Source organism: Chiloscyllium plagiosum, unplaced genomic scaffold (genome assembly GCF_037043375.1).
Source record: "Chiloscyllium plagiosum isolate Xiang-an unplaced genomic scaffold, Cpla_swu_hap1 HiC_scaffold_22, whole genome shotgun sequence".
NCBI classification, from domain to species: Eukaryota; Metazoa; Chordata; class Chondrichthyes; order Orectolobiformes; family Hemiscylliidae; genus Chiloscyllium; species Chiloscyllium plagiosum.
The window spans coordinates 27,212,245-27,225,950 of NW_028270160.1; the positions used below are offsets into that span (position 1 = coordinate 27,212,245).

The window sequence follows — 13,706 nt, forward strand, 5'->3', positions numbered from 1 at the left end:
CACATTTTTGGGGGGTGTTACGGATCTATTTCCGATGAGTGGGAAATCCTGAAATCCACGTCATTGTCTTACTGGAGGCAGCTACAGGGAGGGAATATGATAAAACGATGAAATCAGCTCCTGTTAAATATAAAGAATGCTTTTAAGATCTCGTGTGTGCAATGATTACTATAGATATAGTTGATATCAAAAGAACAAATGAAAGACAAATTTTAGGCATAATTTATAGATTGTCCCATATTTGGCCATGTTAACCAGAAGGGTACCAATATCTTGGAGGGGAAATTTGCTCATGATCTTCAGGTGGGTTTAACTAATTCAGCAGGGGATGGGAATCAAAATTGTAGTTTGAGTATATAGGACGTTGAGAGTAGTGAGGTCACAACTAAGGTTTCAAGGTCAAAAAAAGGCACCAGCAAGCAAGAAGTTGGTTTGAAGTGTGTCTACTTCAACGCCAGGAGCATCCGGAATAAGGTGAGAGAACCTGCAGCATGGGTATGTACCTGGATTTTGATGTTGTGGCCATTTAAAAGATATGGGTAGAGCAGGGACAGGAATGGTTGTTGCAGATTCCAGGATTTAGATGTTTCAGTAAGAACAGAGAAAATAGTAAAAGTGGGCGTGGTGTGGCATTGTTAGTCAAGGACAGTATTACAGTTGCAGAAAAGACATTTGAGAACTCATCCACTGAGGTAGTATGGGCTGACTTTAGAGAAAGGAAAGGAGAGATTATCCTGTTGGAGTTTTCTATAGGCCTCCAAAACATTCCAGAGATGTAGAGGAAATGATAGCAAAGATGACCCTCGATAGGAGCAAGAGTAACAGGGTAGTTGTTATGGGGACTTTAACTTTCCAAATATTGACAGAGAACCTATAATTCAAGTCCTTTAGATGGGTCAGTTTTGTCCAATGTGTGCAGGAGGGTTTCTTGACACAGTGTGTTGACAGGCCAACTAGGGGCAAGGCCACATTGGATTTGGTACTGGGTAATGAAGCCAGCCAGGTCTTAGATTTGGACGTAGGTGAGCACTTTGATGATTGTGACAACAATTCAGTTATGTTTACTTTACTAATGGAAAGGGATAGGTATGTACTGCAGTGCAAGAGTTATAGCTGGGGGAAAGGCAATTACGATGCGATTAAACAAGATTTAGGATGCATAGGATGGTGAAGGAAACTGCAGGAAATGGGCACAATTGAAATGTACAGCTTATTAAAGGACCAGCTACTGCAGGTCCCTGATAAATATGTACCGGTCAGGCAGGGAGGAAGTTGTCAAGTGAGGGAGCAGTGGTTTACTAAGGAAGTTGAATCTCTTGTCAAGAGGAAGAAGAAGAATAATGTTAGGATGAGATGTGATGGTTCTGGCGTTTGAGAGTTACAAGTTAGCCACAAAAGACATAAAGAGAGAGCTAGGAAGAGCCGGGAGGGGACATGAGAAGTCATTGGCAGATAGGATCAAGGAAAACGCTAAGGCTTTCTATAGGTATATCAGGAATAAAAGAATTACTAGAGTAAGATTTGGGCCAATCAAGCATTGTAGTGGGAAATTGTGCGTGGAGTCATAGGAGATAGGGGAACCACTAAATGAATACTTTTCATCAGTAATCCAACTAAAAAAAGACAACATGGTTGAGGAGAATACTGACAAACAGGCTACCAGACTAAATGTGGGATTGAGGTTCACAAGGAAGAGGTGTTAGCAATTCTGGAAAGTGTAAAAATAGATAAGTCCCCTGAGCCGGATGGAATTTATTCTAGGATTGTCTGGGAAGCCAAGAAGGAGATCGCTGAGTCTTTGGCTTTGATCTTTATGGCGGCATTGTCTACAGGAATGGTGCAAATGTTATTTTCTTGTTCAAGAAGGGGAGTAGAGACAACCCTGGAAATTATAGAACTGTGAGCCTTACTTCGGTTGTGGGAAAAGTGTTGGAAAGGGTTATAAGAGATAGGATTTATAATCATCTAGAAATGAATAACTGATTAGGGATAGTCAACATACTTTTGTGAAGAGTAGACCATGCCTCACAAACCTAATTGAGTTCCTTGAGAAGGTGACCAAACGGGTGGATGAGGGTAAAGCGGTTGATGTGGTGTATATGGATTTCAGTAAAGCGTTTGATAAGGTTCCCCATGATAGGCTATTGCACAAATTACGGAGGCATGGGATTGAGGGTGATTTAGCTGTTTGGATCAGAAATTCGCTAGCTGAAACAAGACAGAGGGTGGTGGTTGATGGGAAATATTCATCCTGGAGTTCAGTTAGTAGTGGTCTACTGTAAGGATCTGTTTTGGGACCACTGTTGTGTGTCATTTTTATTAATGACCTGGATGAGGGCATAGAAGGATGGGTTAGTAAATTTGGGGATGACACTAAGGTCGGTAGAGTTATGGATAGTGACAAAGGATGTTTCAGGTTACAGAGGGACATGGATAATCTGCAGAGTTGGGCTGAGAGGTGGCAAATGGAGTTTAATGCAGCAAAATGTGAGGTGATTCACTTTGGAAGGAGTAACAGGAATGCAGAGTATTGGGCTAAAGATAAGATTTTTGGTAGTGTAGATAAACAGAGAGATCTCAGTGTCCAGGTACATAGATCCTTGAAAGTTGCCACCTTGATTGATAGGGTTGTTAAGAAGACATACGATGTGTTAGCTCTTATTAGTAGAGGGATTGAATTTCGGAACCATGAGGTCATGCTGCAACTGTACAAAACTCTGGTGTGGCCACATTTGGAGTATTGCGAACAGTTCTGGTCACCGCATTATAGGAAGGAGGTGGGAGCTTTGGAAAGGGTTCAGAGGAGATTTATGAGGATGCTGCCTGGTATGGAAATAAGGTCTTATGAGGAAAGGCTGAGGGACTTGAGGCTGTTTTCGTTAGAGAGAAGAAGGTTGAGAGGTCACTTAATTGAGACATATAAGATAATCAGAGGGTTAGATAGGTTAGATATTGAGAGCCTTTTTACTTGGCTGGGGATGGCTAGCACAAGGGGACATAGCTCTAAATTGAGGGGTGATTGATTTCGGAGAGATGTCAGAGGTAGTTTCTTTACCCAGACAGTAGTAGAGGCATAGAATGCACTGCCTGCAACAGTAGTAGACTCGCCAACTTTAAGGGCATTTAAATGGTCATTGGATAGGCATATGGAAGAGAATGGAATAGTACAGGTTAGATGGGCTTCCGATTGAATTCACAGGTTGGCGCAACATCGAGTGCCAAAGGGCCTGTATTGCGCTGTAATGTTCAATATTCTATGTTCTATGTTCTATTTATATTCAAATATGTCTTTATTTATAAATGTATAGGGGAAGGTTTAAATCAGTTGGCTGGACAGCAGATTTGCATTGCAGAGTGATGCCAACGGTGTAGGTTCAATTCCCACACTGATTGAGGTTACCATGAAGGACTCACCTTCTCAACCTTTCCCCTCACTTTAGCTGAGGTGATTCTCAAATTAAACCACCACTAGTCATCTCTCTCTCTAATGAGAGAGCAGTCCTTTGGCCTGACAAGACTATGGTGACCAACATATAGGCCCAAATATTTTTCAAAATGAACTTTTATTGAAGTTCAACTATTGCGATTTCAGCAATTGAATAAACAAACCATTAATTTATATTCAGTAATGAATGTGTCATGTTGGCCACAATGCCAGGAAAAGTTCTTTGCTCTTCTTTAACTAGAATAGTACCAAAGGATACCTTATTTGCAACTAAAACAATTGTTTTAACAAGAATAGGGGTTTAGTTTTGCACCTTTTTGCCAATTCAACAATGCAGCACACTAGTGTTACATTATTGTCAACTTTGCGAGCTTTAGTTTTTGATCATAGATATTCAAACTCACAAGTTTCTGACCTTGAGGTGAAAACACTAATAACTTACATCATAGGAATGAAGTCTGAAATCTCATTTTCAGCAAAAAAATAATACTTCTTCATGAAAAAATAGATGTAGTCAGCCAAATAGATGTAGTCACCCAATGTTGTGCTGTGTCTATTTTATCCTACTTCTTATGCTGAATCTGAGTGCAATTTAAATAAACCTTAAATGTAAATGATGTATGAAAGTGCTATCTGCTGATTTACCACTGACCATGCATATAAACGTAAGTTCTTAATTGAATAATTACTTAACCTTAGCTTGCAGATTATCCTCAATTATTTCTGTGTCACAGTTGAACTTCCTGGATCGAATCAGGAAGTCACTGTCACCTTTAACTGGTGGATGGATTTTGGCATTTGGGTAACAAGCTGATTTAGGTGAGAATCCAAAATGTCGAACAAATTCATAGAAATCCAAAGTGTTATCCTGACTGGTAATTAAAGTGCTCCATAGTTTTCGGACGTCATCTCTTGTGATTGGTGGGTGAATATCAAATCTGTATACGACAAGAAAAAGGTATCAGCATCTTCCAAGAAAATGTTATCATGATTATTAAATCACAAATATGTACATTTTAGTGGGAAGAGCAAAACATATTTCCTTAACTGCTTCAAAAGCTGGTACATTGACTCAGGAGAAAATCGTCTGGTGTTCATTTTATCAAGTTTGTTAAAGTTTTGTTCCACCATTTGATATTGTTTCTTCACAAGATCCTGTATAATATTTGAGATCTAGAATGAAAGAAGTTATCCATAAGTGCTGGCAAGTTCCACTCCTTGTAGCCAATGAGTGAAGAGTGAAACCAGAGCAGATTTTAATTGATATCGATTTCTTCACAATATAAATCATTACAACTGTCTAACTCTTATCTCGACTCACAAGCTCTGTCACTCAACATCCTTTGAAGTGTACTTAAGTAACCTTTCAATTGATGCTGTCAAGATATTTTAAATAAATGCATTCAGAAGTTATATGACACACCTCTGAGGAGTTGGGATTGAATCCAAGTCTTTGCGCTCAGAGGTAGGAACATTAAGTACATGTATATACTTAGCCTCTAATGATACAATTGACAACCTGCACTTCTCAATAACTAATAATTTATCTTCAATCCTAAACATTGAGTTTGGCATTTAATTGGAAAAGCATCACCTAGTCTTAGGATTTGCATCCGAAATAAGGGAATCTATAACCAATGCAACGTCAAGATTCATCAAAATAACAGTAAAAGTAAATTATCAAAGTAAATGTGCCTTGTCAATTCTCTTCAGTGACTCTCAACCATATTCCATTTTTGAATCCATGCTTCAATAATAGTTTTCAATAGGAGCGCGTACTAGGAAATCGTGAGCATACTCATTACAATTTTACACCTATTAATAAGCTTGCAGATCTTATCTAATTAATAAAATAACTTGGATACAGGCCATACCAGAAGGTCCACCGGTTATAATGAACATGTCAAGTGAGCTTTGAATCCATTCTGTCTGAAGATGATAATGAAAAACTGGCAAAGCATGTCAAATACAAACATTTCAAATAGAAAATAATAGCTATTAATCTTTACCTGATCTGTAGTTCTTCCTGAGCCATACTCTTTGTCTGTTGAATTTTCTTTGCTCAAGTTTGTCATCATAGACTTGTCACATAACAGACTCTTTGCACCTTTACTATTGTGCAATGAAAACAAAGACATGTACTACTTAATTTGGTTTCCATTTTAAATATAGGTTGCAATCATTCATAGTTACACAATAATTTATGTAACTTAAGAATAACAAATATTGCTGTTTGCCATCGACTCAGTTTCAACTTTTCTCCTTTCCTCAGATCAGCAACTCCCTGCAGTGAAGTTGTCTGACCAGTGTCAGTTGCCCTTTACAAAGTCTGAAGTTAATGTCATCAGAAAGTAGACAGCCTCAGTACCTTGCGGTCACACTAATGCACTCTCATCAAAGGTTGCCAAGTAGCAGTCAGGAGTTGTAAACAGTTTGAACATTACACTCCTAAAGCATATTAACTGAGACTGCATATAGTAATTGTTGCATTAATCAGAACAAAGTTGGATAACTCAATAGAGATTAGATATTGAATCTGAATTTTTTAGATCTTGCAATTATATTAGTGCCTCAACCAATTGGACTATTAGTGGAGATTATATTCTTTAACAATACCTTTTTAATTTTTTCAAATTATAAACAATAAAATACACGAGGAAGGACCCAGTAACTCAGGAGTGGTGAAACCTTCAGTGAGTGGTAAAGCCTTCAGTGAGCCTTCAGCATTGGGAATGGTGGTTCTCATACGATTGTACATAATTTTATCACTACCAACAAAATAGTGATGATTGCATGGAATACAATTCCACTTTTACCCCTTCACCTTAGTACGAAAATGAGAAGGATGACTATATAATGAACCTTGATAAGAAATGACTCCTATGTAATCCTCAGTGGAGGATAATATATTAAACTATACCTCCATTATGTATTATATTTGAAGTATGAAATTATATTATGTATAACCTACATCATTGGGAGAATTAGTAACCATACTTATACACCAAACCACATAAGGATGTTATAGGTATCATGGGTAGATGGACAAATGTTTGGTAAAGGAGATATGTTTTAAAGACAGCTTTATGGAAGAAAGAGACATAAAGATCAGAGACACCTAAGCACTCTAGAACTTAGGACCTCGGGAGAAAATTCCAGAAAGAGTCCATTAGCCTAGAATTTAGCAAACATACCCCATCAATTCAAGAAGAGAGGGAGGAAGAAAATAGAAAATTGTAGGCCAATTAGTTTGATGTCTGTCATGGGTAAGCTGTTAGAATCATCTCTAGGGAGGTTATAACTGGGCACTAGGGAAAATTTAAGGTAACCAGGAGGAGTCATCATGATTTTATAGAAAGGAAATTATGTTTAACCAATTTGTTGGCATTCTTTGAAGGAGTAACATGCACAATGGATAAAGGGGAATATGTTGATGCATTGTACTTGGATTTCGAGAAAGTATTTGACAAGACTCCACAAAAAGGCAAAGAAGGAGCTTATGAATACTTGGTAGCATACTAGCATGCATAGAAGATTGGTTGTTGGCAAAAAGCAGAAAGGATGCGTAAGTTGGTCTTTTTCAGATCGGCGGGATATGTGCAGGGATCCTCCAGGGATCTGTGGTGGGTACTCAGCTTTTTATAATTTATACAATTTAAAATTAAATAATTTTAATGAGGGGATTGAAGGCATGGTAGCTAAGTTTGCAAGTGACACAAAGAAAGATCGGAAAGTATATTGTGAAGATGACAAAATAAGGGTGAAGACTGATGTACATAAGTTAAGTGAGTGGACAAAAATATGAAATATGAAATATAATGAGGTAAAATGTAATGTTGGTCACTTTAGCAGGAAGAATATAGAAGCAGAGTATTATTTAAATGGTGAACGACTGCAAAAGGCCATGGTGTGGAAAGATCTAGGTGTTCAAGTGCACGGGTCTCAAGAATTTGGTATGCAGACGGGCCAAATGAGCTAGAATGCTAATTGAATGGTATTCTTTATTACGAGAAGAATTGGACAAAAAAGTAACAATGCTATGCTTCAGTTATACAGAGTATTGATGAAACCACATCTCAAATATTGTGTGCAGTTTGGTCTCCTTACTTAGGGAAGGATGTTAATGCATTGGAGGAGTTCTGAGAAGATTTACTGGTTTGGTATTTGGAATCAATAAGTTACATTTTATGATAAAACATTGGACAAGCTGGACTTGTTTTCCCTAGAGTTGAAACGAGTGAGGGATGATTTGATTCAAGTTTATAAGATCCTGAATGGTCTTAACAAAGTGGACATGGAAAGGATATTTACTCTTGGGAGTGAGACAAAAAGGAGGACTGCAGATGCTGGAAATCAGAGTCTAGATTAGAGTGTTGCTGGGAAAGCACAGCAGGTCAGGCAGCATCCAAGGAGCAGGAATATTGACATTTCGGGCAAAGGGCTTTTGCCTGAAAAGTCGATTTTCCTGCTCCTCGGAGGCTGCCTGACCTGCTGTGCTTTTCCAGCACCACTCTAATCTAGACTCTTGGGAGTGAGTCCAGAACCAAAGGACCCTGCTTGAAAATTACAGTTGTCCTTTTAGGAAAGCGATGAGGAGAAATATTTTCTCTCTGAGTGTTGTGAACTTTGGAACACTGCATCAGAAGATGGGAGAAATGGGATATTAATATTGATACCGGAGGTAGATAGATGTTTGATAGATAAGAGAGTCAACAGTTCTAAGAAATAGATCAGATTAAGGAATTCGGAACATAAACAAATCAGCCTTCATCTTAATGAATAGTGTAGTTCATTGAAGTAGAGACTGGCCTACTTTGTTATATGTTCGCATATTTACAAGATGCAATTTATTTTTTCAGCCAAATGGTGGCAGGGTTCCTCATCTGCACAGCTGTGAATAAAACTATTCTGTCTTGTGAGAAACTTGAAACCAACAAATTACTGAGAAAACATTCTCTCCCATGATGACCTTAAAAGGAATGAGTATGTCAGACTTCATCTAAGGAAGGTTATTTGTGATTATCAAGCAGAATGTTATAAATTGTCCCTCAATTGTGCCTAATTGTACATCTATGTATCACATCTAAGATATTTTGAATGATATTGGCTATTAAATATGTCATAATCCAGCTTTTTGTCTACTTGGTATTTGTATACATTTTTAAATTATTCTGTAACTACATCAATATGTAAAATGCATTTAAAGGCCTGGAATTTCTGTATTAATGTTAAGCTCATTTGCAGTATGATTATTTGTACAAATTGCACATAAGGATGCCAATTTCAATGTTTCCTGCCAGTGGCTGACAGCTCAACATCACCCCAAGACCCAATATCGACAAAGGTTATGTCTTCTTACAACCTGCCCCCAAATGAGATTCCCCAGTTTGTTGCAGTTCCAGACCAACCACTCTAAATCGTTAAGCTGCTGGTGTCTTTATTCACCTGCCCCTTCAATTGGTCGCAACAAGATTAATTTAAAAAGGATCCCCTCCCTTGTTAATACTTTCTTACCAACGTAATTTACGTTTAAAAGGTACCAATTTAACCATGGTTGAGTTAATGAAAAAATGAGTTTATTAATAACCAAACACAATAAGAAATAATAATGCAACACACACACAAATCAGAAACAAGAAGCCAGTACAGAAAAAGAAAGAAGTTAATAGGCCTACGGATCAGTTTCCGAGTTATTTGCGTTGAGTAGACGGTGGATAATCAAGCAGTCAATTTCAAGATTCTTGATTTTACAGGTTAGTTGAAATTTTTTGGCTCATTTATCTTTGAACTGACTCACTAACTAGCCTTAAGCACTCCAAGCAAGACAGCCCAAGACCTGTATTGCAGTAGTGACTAGTGGATGGCTCTTTGACTGTGACTTTCACAGCACACTAGCACTTAAACCAAACAAGTACACATGACTACTTTTCCAACAGGACTGAAACCCATTCTTAACCTCTGTACCTGTGTAATCTTGAAAGAGGAAAATAGAAATATGTCTATTGCCTAGACTGCTGTCTTTTCTCCCGTCATATTCCTAGTCTGAGATACTCACAGGAAATTACAGTTCACTTTGCAATGCATTTCTCCCTTTGAAGTTGCTTTGACACTTTCAGACATTCTTCAATGCCTCTCCATTGGGTTTATATCCACAGTCATCTGGTGCTGTATCTCCCCTTTTTAAAAAAAACATGTTGCAAGCAGTTCTTCAACACGTCCAAATGTGATTCAAAGTTGTGATCTGTGACTGCGACAATCTGATGTAAAATTTTCAAGTTTTTGTAGGTTTTGTAGATTTCTTGGGAAGAAAGTCTCTCTAGTTATGTGGTAAGCATAACAGTAATTAAATTGGGAAACATCTACTGATGTCCACAGAGGTGCAGTTGAACATGGGAATCTGGAAGCTGCTGTCAGAGGTGTAGTGAAGTTATCCTGAGGTTATTGAGAGATGTAAATTGCTGAATGACTTCCTTTATCAACTATTTACAAAGAAGGTAGGAGAGAGCATACTTCAAACCATATAGTCTTGATCTAAACTTGAAACATCAGCAGACATAACTGATGCTGTGTACTCTGCATTAGTTTAATAGGTCTTACCCATTCTCCCTCCCAAGTCTTTTGCTCTGTTCCATTAAATCATCATAATTGTTTAACCATCAACATTTCTTTTTACATATAACCACAAATATTTCTCTCAACCCAGCGAAGCCCCCGCCTCCATCTCTCTGTCCTCAGCTCACCTTGGGGGAGGAAATCTGACTCTGTCATCAGCCTGTCTTCAGGGAAGAATAAGGCTTTTATTCAAAGACAGAGTCTTGAGCTGACTAAGTGTATAAACTGACACCACAGAGGACACCACAGGTGCACCCACCATGAAGACCTGAAGGTAATGACAATGTACACCTGCACTGTGGAGTGTAGGAAACTGAGCAAGCATAAAATAATTGGCTTCCTCTGAGAGACCATTAAGCAAAGTATAGCTTGCAGCAGCTTCTTAACTTCCATTGAAATACATCCTATGCCTCACAGTTGAAGGTGAGGTCTGAGCCGATATACAGTATCAGAAAGGAACAATGCACCAGCCTCAGTAACCAATTTAATATGACCCTTCTCACAATTAACAAACTCATTAGAGTGTTGACAGTCATCTTGAGGTCCTATAACTTAAAACAGTAAAAATACACCATTGCTTTCATTAGCATCTATGTCTTGGACACTAAGTGTTATGATTTGTTTTTGTTAAATTGTCCTGCTACATGGACTCATCTGCTGCTCCTACATAAAAATCTGAAATGGCTTCTTTTGCTACAAGTGTGGAACTGTGCATTAGTGGCTGGGTAGTTTTCCTGCCAATGTGGATGGCTCCGATTTCACCATGAGAATGGAGCAATGGGGGCATTGTTTTCAGTTTCTAAATGACCAAGCTAGCTTGTGGTTAACAACCTGAACAGCTAACATATTTTACCACTTCTTCCTCTATTCCAAGTTGGACAAGAATTATGTCAGCAATATATAAAAGCATATCAAATGGCTTTATCAGTTTTGGAAGGAAGCACTGAGGTGTGAGATGCTGGCATCTTCATCAGAGCCAACCTTTGATTCAATGGTTCAGAGTGGGCTAGGGGCTTAATTATCGCTATAGGCATAGTTATGTTCTGCAGTTGAGCAAGTATGGATTAACTAGTTTATATCCAATCTCCATGTAGTAGCTGGTAAGCCAATTTTTTTGTTTGTCATCTCCTATGAACTGAACTGGGAGGTTTTTCGACACTTTCCTGCTGCAAATCTTCTGCTACATACTGACCATCTGACTGTTCAATTCTTCAGACTATTTATTCATGATGTCGATTAAGCTAGACAGCAGCATGTGAATGCTTGTGCTTAGGGCTTTCCCTGAGGACATACCTTCTTCTGTTGACAGCTTCAAATGTTACCATCATCAATTAGGATGCCTGTGAGGTTTTACTGATCAAGAGGTCCAATACTGCTGCCAACATGTACATATGGAAGTCATAGAAAGAGAGGAGAGTTTTTCCTCATACTGGTGAGCAAAATCTTCATCAATTATTCTCATTACATACGTAAGTTAGTCGGAGAAAACATCCTCTACAAACCTTGCAGACTAGATTCTCATTCCAAGTGTGTCCCTTCATCAGCAGACATCATTGATAATGTACACAATTCATTACAATAATATAATTTACCTAATATCCAACAAGCTGTATTACGTATGAATTTGAAATCCATGGAGGGGCATGACATTGCTGTATGCCAGCAACTATTTGGGCTGATGTATGCAGGGACAAGTGAACTTTTGTTGGCATGATAAGTCTTATTTAGCATCTTTGTTCCTTTAGCACTTAGGGAGAGATGGAAGGAAAGGGAAGAAAATTGAAGGAAAGTGAAAGGAAGGGATGGGAGGAAGTGAAGGAGGAAATGAAGAGAAGGAAGAAAGACTTAACATTCCATGGTCACTGACCAAAACACCCAAGTGATTATATCAGTTTTTCATACATTAAAACAGCTGTAGTGAACAAAACATGTATTTCTATATCATTATTGAGTATTGCAATCTTTCAGAATGCATACTACCTATCTCCTACAGAGATAGTGAGTGTCTACATTGGTAATAAAAACACCTGTTTTATGAATATTCACATATGTGAAGCCAAAAAAGCACATTTATGAATGCCAGTTAACTTTGTCTATTCAGAGTTAAGCAGGTCTTTATTGGTGAATTGATAAATGGCTATTAGGAACTACACTATCTAATGGTGCTTGCTTATATCAACTCAAGTCTGTTTCATCATATACCTTTGGACTCAAATTGGAAAGAATCTGACATACAGCAACCTACAATAAAGAACTGCTTACCAGCTGTCAAATATGGACATGAACTCAAGATATTTCACATTGCCTTGGGCATCCAGTGGTATCCGGTTCTTCAGATAACTTATTTCTTCATCTGACATGTCAATGCCAAATCTTGGAGAATAAACAAAAAAATACAGAATATAATAATAACCCAGCAAACTGATAAAAGGTTTAATTCCATGCTCTTCAGAAAAGTTTACATTCCACAGAATACTGCAAACAATAGAGGTTTACATGCATGGTGTGTCTATTTCCCAGTATTTCAGAAATGTTTGGTTGACATGTAAAAGATTTTTATTTGCTCCAACGTAATGTAGATCATTTTATCCAGTAAATAACATGATCGCTGTTAGGATTGGGTGTTGTTATGTACCATATTAGAATTCAAAAAACACACATTATCTAAAGCATTCATTTTTCTGCGCAATGGAGTAACATTCCTGACTTTTGGCCAGAAAGTTTAGGACATAATGGCCAAAGGTGTGTTCATAACAGAGTCAAATAAGTTGAATATTAGTTCTGAAGAAGGGTCACTGGACCTGAAATGTTGACTCTGGTTTCTCTGTACAGATGATGCCAGACCTGCTGAATTTTTCAAGCAATGTCGGTTTTTGCTTCTGATTCCGAGTATCTGCAGTTCTTTTGATTTTTTTTTGTTTAGGTTGAATATCAACTTGTAAATCATTCCAACATACGCCAAAGGCATGTGGTGAATGTGTGGTGAATTCCTAGTCAGCCATGTGATGGAAAGAAAATTGAAACCACTATCATCAGTATTTGTAGTTGCTGACCACAAAATGCATATTAAATTGAATTTTGCTACAGCAACTCAAACTACTTGGGCTCAGTTGTCTAAATGGCCAGTGTGGATCAAACTGGTGCCATCAGACCAGGTTTCAATCCCTATGACAAGTAGAATGGATTTGGCACTTGCCACCTTACCCTATCAGAGAATGAGATTGCACCTGACTTCAGGCAGATAATTCAAGAAGAAGATTTTTGTGTGTTAAGATATCAGGAGCTTTTCCTTTTCCCTAAGATTCTGCACATATTATTCAGCCTGATCACACCATCACCATAGCCACCTAATACTCTGACTCGATCAAAGGAAGGAAAGTAGTGGAGTTCACCTGTCACACTTGAACTTCAAAATTATTCTAAGTCAAATTTCAAGCAGCAAAATGATATTAGTGATTACAATAAGAGCCTATGTTAAATTGAAGCTAATTGTTGGTACTAGAAATTGTGCTTACAAGATTTTAAATCAAAGTGTCCTTAAAATCAAATAGGATCTTAGGAAAATAACAACCTATTAAGTTGAGGGTGTGTAATTTTGAAATATCCTGTAGTATATTTAACACAACAATGATTATTATTCACATATACT

General features: G+C 37.9%; 1 protein-coding gene across 3 annotated transcripts in view; it reads right to left on the bottom strand.

The window, feature by feature from the left end:
* The window catches only part of LOC122561192 (EF-hand calcium-binding domain-containing protein 6-like), a 52,977-nt gene that overhangs the window by 11,348 nt on the left and 27,923 nt on the right, over positions 1-13,706 (bottom strand). For all 3 annotated transcript variants that reach the window (XM_043712726.2, XM_087998894.1, XM_043712725.2), the window contains 4 exons: positions 12,320-12,430; positions 5,455-5,557; positions 4,494-4,618; positions 4,140-4,383 (listed from right to left, as the gene is read on the bottom strand). In XM_043712726.2, the coding sequence (XP_043568661.1) occupies positions 4,140-4,383; positions 4,494-4,618; positions 5,455-5,557; positions 12,320-12,430 (583 nt within the window). The remainder of the gene's footprint in view (positions 1-4,139; positions 4,384-4,493; positions 4,619-5,454; positions 5,558-12,319; positions 12,431-13,706) is intronic.